Source organism: Plasmopara halstedii (genome assembly GCF_900000015.1).
Source record: "Plasmopara halstedii genome assembly, contig: Scaffold_555, whole genome shotgun sequence".
Taxonomy (NCBI): Eukaryota; Oomycota; class Peronosporomycetes; order Peronosporales; family Peronosporaceae; genus Plasmopara; species Plasmopara halstedii.
Genome location: NW_020187475.1, coordinates 438313 through 443268, shown reverse-complemented (window position 1 = coordinate 443268; position 4956 = coordinate 438313). Strand labels below are relative to the sequence as shown.

General features: G+C 48.6%; 1 protein-coding gene across 1 annotated transcript in view; it reads left to right on the top strand.

Annotated features, from left to right (window-relative positions):
* Positions 1-4191: 4191 nt before the first annotated feature.
* Positions 4192-4956, top strand: part of PHALS_11611 (aminotransferase class partial) — a gene marked incomplete at both ends in the record, with an annotated part of 846 nt that continues 81 nt past the window's right edge. Inside the window, one exon of the mRNA XM_024726999.1 lies at positions 4192-4956. This exon is cut by the window's right edge and continues 81 nt beyond it. Coding sequence (XP_024577620.1) covers positions 4192-4956 — 765 coding nt within the window.

The window sequence follows — 4956 nt, the reverse complement described above, 5'->3', positions numbered from 1 at the left end:
CGCCCCGAGCTTCTGGGCAATAGCCAGGGAAGCCGAAGTACCATGAGCTGAGCCCAAGTTATGACCCTGAGTTGCTGCGGTTGTAGACTCACCCGTGTGAGAGACCACAGAGCTCGTGGGAATGTGAGGGATCAACCCATAAGTCGCAGGGCGACAATCCGAAGGAAATCAGAGGCACGCCTTGAGTTTGGTAAACTCAAACCGAAGATGGCGTTCCACACACACCTCCCTGTGGCCTAACTGCAAGTTGCACAGCAAGAAAAGGTTCCGGTGCCACAGGACCCATCGCTCAAAGAGAATTTTGTCATCCGCAGCGATTTCGCCAGGAGCGAGCACCACAGGAATGGTCCGCATCGCGGGTATAGTGTTGCTTAAGTCGAGTGTGGTACGTATCCTCCGGGATTCCTTACGGAACCAAGAAGCGAGATCGCGGAGCCTTTCGTTCAGCTTGTGTAGTGACCGGAAGCCCGACCTTATAGACGCCCAACAATCGAGTGATCGCGTCCTTCGCTTCTGTAGCGGGATCCGTCGAGCAGAAGCCGTAAGGGTCTAAGACCGCCCGTGGTTGCGCGCACATGAGAGCTGCCCGGCGGGCAGCATCCAGGAGGGTGAGGTGTCCTAGCGGCATGACGTGAGTCCTGCTTCAAACCTTGCGAACACCGTGTACACTTTCCGACCTCTCGACTTCCGGAGAAAGTGGACTCATTACTGATCATATCGACGATCGCAAAGAGACAGCAGTTCTTCTCCTATACGGAGGCGAGCTGCAGCTTTCACGACTGTTCGCGCCGCCTAATCAGGAATATCGCGTGCGATTGCATTTCCTTGCCGCCCGACAAGGCAAAAATAAGTTGGTGGACTTTGTCCAGGAGTTTCACACTCTCATTGCCGATATGGCGGCCGATCCTCTTTCCGAGTCGGTCACAGTGACCGTCTTTATGGAGGGCATCCACACTAGTGTGGCCAGAATGGAAGTCTTGCGTGTGCACCCTTCTTCTTTCGAAAAAGCTGAATTGCGGTATTGAATGCCAAATTCAACTTTAAGTCGGCATGATTTGGATGGAATGCACACTCTAACAGCTCGTCGAGCGAGCCTGAGCCGATGGATCTCTGCTATGCTGAGAAAGAGGAGGCAGAGCTCTGAGCTGCCGAGCAGCGTTCGAACACCCGACGGTGTTTTGTCTGTGGAGACACCCACCACCTTCGGATTAGTTGTCCCCTGCGCAAGGGGCGTCCAGGTTCATCGAAACGATGTCCCGCCACTTACCAGTCTTCTGGTTCGTCGCGGGGAAACGAGGACACCCAGTAGGCGCGAGGCGGCCTACTGGGGAAGAACAGTGTTCTGTTGAGCCTGCGTGTCTAAGACCCGAGGGCCTTCTGCATGCATTCTCTGCTCAATGATTCCTGTGTCTAGGACACAAAAGATCGCTCTTTCCGAGAGCCTCTGCGGGCACAGCCCTTCTTGGTCTCCTACACGCTGCAACTTTGTACAGCAAGTCCGCGGCACCAAGGGAAGCGCATTTCTAGCCCTCGGCAATCGAGCAGCGCGCACTGCGCTCGACACTTGCGACGCTTTACGTTGTCGAGGATTTGGAGGAAGTCGACTTCGAGTCGGATATTCCTACCCCAGGACAGGGAAACGCCGATTCGACTGAAGTGCCCCACGGCAGTATCCATTCTCGCGCTCGACCACCGAGCTTGGAGATAGCTTACGCCACGCGCTGCTGCTCGGTCTGGAGCATGGCGGACGCCATGGCCATCTCAACCTCTCTCACCCGAGCAGGACTCGCCCTCGAAGGTCTAAATGCTCACCATGAGCGGCTTGGATCGAGGGGAGTCATCCTTGTCGACGGTGGCGTCACGGACGCAGTCGACGTCAAAATCTTCTACTTTAGGTGCTTTAGAAGAGCATTTTCATATCTTAAAAACGCCTCCAGGGGTGCGCTGGTCGCTTTAGGATCTTGCGAAGCGAGGTGTTGCACGCGCTCAGGGCCAAGCTGAGACATCAGCATTTTTAACCCCTCCTGCATGCCGTGGGGCAAATAGCGGAATTGCTCCATTTTCACAGCGGATCAGTTGTAACGACTCAAGTGTAGATTGTTTACAAGTGCTACCAAGTGCAGTGGGGCTGCCGTAGCTTTTTCGCTTAGAGGAAGTTAAGTTAAGGCCGTGACCTTCGTTCTATACTTTGAACCAGTACGAGTGTAGCAGATCGCAATCTGCTTACTTCATTGTGTGATCACATCATCTTTTGTAACCCATACCATTGTATGGTCACACAATATGGTGTGACCAACAGCATTGTGTGATTACACAATCTTGTGTAACCATGTAACACTGGGCACAGGGAGCCATGTTCAATATAGAATGGCTAGGGCGTGTCAACGAGAGTTCGGTCGGCCTGTCGATCACGAGAACAGCGCGTTACCGGGTGGATGTATGAGAGGGGACTTGTAATCTGCGGACCAATCACGGTAAAGTGCAAAACGTGGAGTGGAACTCCTGACGCAGTGATTGCTGGTGAATCGGTCACTTTTGTACAGCTATTTTAGCATCACAAAAGAGATGAGGTTTCCATTGTGTATGAGGGAGGGTGTAACGGCACGAAATGTAATTTGGTGTAACTTCACCCAACGCATTGGGTCCAATTGAACTAAATACAGTATTGCACTTGGTTTCGGTTCTTAGATGATAGATACCGAAAAAGGAGATTTTTTTCACCTAACCGTGTGGCAGAAAATGAAGCCAGTTTTATAGGAAAACGACTGCAATTCGTATTAGTCAAAAGAGCAACAATTCAATATTTGTGCCTCCTGATATAGCAGAGCTAACTAGACAACTACTTGTATTTCCCCCTCTGGTAGGGGCGCGCAAACTCAATTTACGTGCGCCTGGTAACGCGGACTCTTAAAACCAAAACTTTTATGTGCAAAGTGCACGGCAACCCTTTTTAATTTTTGGGGTATTCAAAGCAAACCAATACACATATATTCGCTTCACTATATCCAATGAACCCTGTATATCGCTGGACGAGGGGCTAAGAGTATCTTCTTTATAAAGCTCAATAGTACCAATACTTTGTCACCACACACAAGTGTAATCGTACAATCGCTTTGAAGTACGTTCCACTTCTATAGTACACGATGAGTCGATAATGTCTTTTTTATCAGCAATCGACTAATGTGATTATTGAAAAATAGGAAAAGGTTAACTCTGTTTTACGAAAGAACTGTCTGACCTCTAGAATATATGAATACCGCACTTTCGTTACATATAGTGTATAAAATATATCGATATGTTCGATTACCAGCTGCATTGTAAGTTAGCAAATGGAAAAGACGCAGCATGCCTATCTCACAGAAACTCAAGGATAAGCAGAAAATCTAGCTGGACGATGACTATCTCAATGAACGTACAGAACGCGTAGCAACATATTCAGCATTCAATTACCTCCTTACAAATATCGTGCTTATTGACAAAATTATATCAAGCTGTAATCTTCAATTTTTAAGCGATCTTTTAGTGAAATCAATGACTGCTCATCCCTATTATGATGTGTCGTAATATGGACAAGCAATCATCAACTTCTCGTCGTCTCGTGACAAATTCGAACGAGCACATACAACGTGTGACCCGTCGATGTAGAATATTGCACGTCGCACGATATCACCGTTACAAGGAGGGTGCACTATTTAATTGTCAAGTTCCGTAAGAGTAACCAAGACATATGACCCGGTACACAAAATTCGCGGAGCTATGTCAATCCACACACTCACTTGACCGAGCAGGCTCTTCTGCGCGGTAGACCCGATCAAATCTGGCAAGTCGATCTTCTCCCACAAACAGTCCGTTAGGCTTTCGCTACCTCGCCTTCCCAATCACCATTCTTTTACTCAATTGCTGCTCTTGCAACTCTTACAATGGCATGTGTACATAGCGGCTTACAGAGAGCTATTTTTTGTAAGGTGTGCCAACAAACGGGACAAGTACTTATTGCTTTAATCACGGGCCCCACACTTGTTTAAGATCCACTCAGCGCGCACATATATATTAAAATCTGTTTTTACTTGTTCCCAACAAATGCCATCTCTCAGTATTGACGACACCAGAGCGACGGCGCTTTCGAAGGTAGAGGACTCATTCATCGAGCGAGTATCAGAGTCATACGGACGTATATCGCTCTTTCAAAATATGACAAAAAAGAAGAAGGTACCGATCGACTCAAAAGCTGCTGAAAGCATCGTTGGCTCAAATGTCCGCCCGTTGGGGACGTCGACGACTTCGCTTGATTTTAATGTGGTCGATGCTTCTAATGGCTCGATCTATTGCGACAGGAGCACGTACGCCGCCGACGACGAGACTGACACACTGGACGAAGAAGCAGTCAATCACCTGCTAAGTAAAGTAGCAGACGACACGATTGGACGCAATGAACCCTTTCAATCTCCTTTTGGTGTCAAAGCTCAATGCTATGCGGATTACACAGCTAGTGGCAAACCGCTCAAAAGTATTGAGCACTTCATGCGCCATAAAATCATGCCAATTTATGGCAGTACGCACACTATGACATCCGTTTCGGGATCACAGACGACGGCATTTCGAGAAGAAGCCCGCGCAATCATTGCAAAGTCAGTAAATGCTTGCGGGTCTAAGGACGTGGTGCTATTTGCAGGCCAAGGCTGTACAAGTGCAATTCAAAAATTGATCACAGCTCTAGGTATAAACTCATCGAAGCGACTGCGACGTCCATCAAAACGTCCAGTGGTTTTTACGTGTCCGTTTGCGCACCATTCAAACCTGCTGCCGTGGCGAGAAAGCCTCGCAGCTGATATTGTGAAGATTCCTGAAGCCAACGGTGGTGGTCTTGACGTGAAGGAGTTAGAGCGTCAATTAAGACTCTACAGCAATCGTAAACTCAAGATTGGCACGTTCACTGCTGCTACAAATCTCACGGGC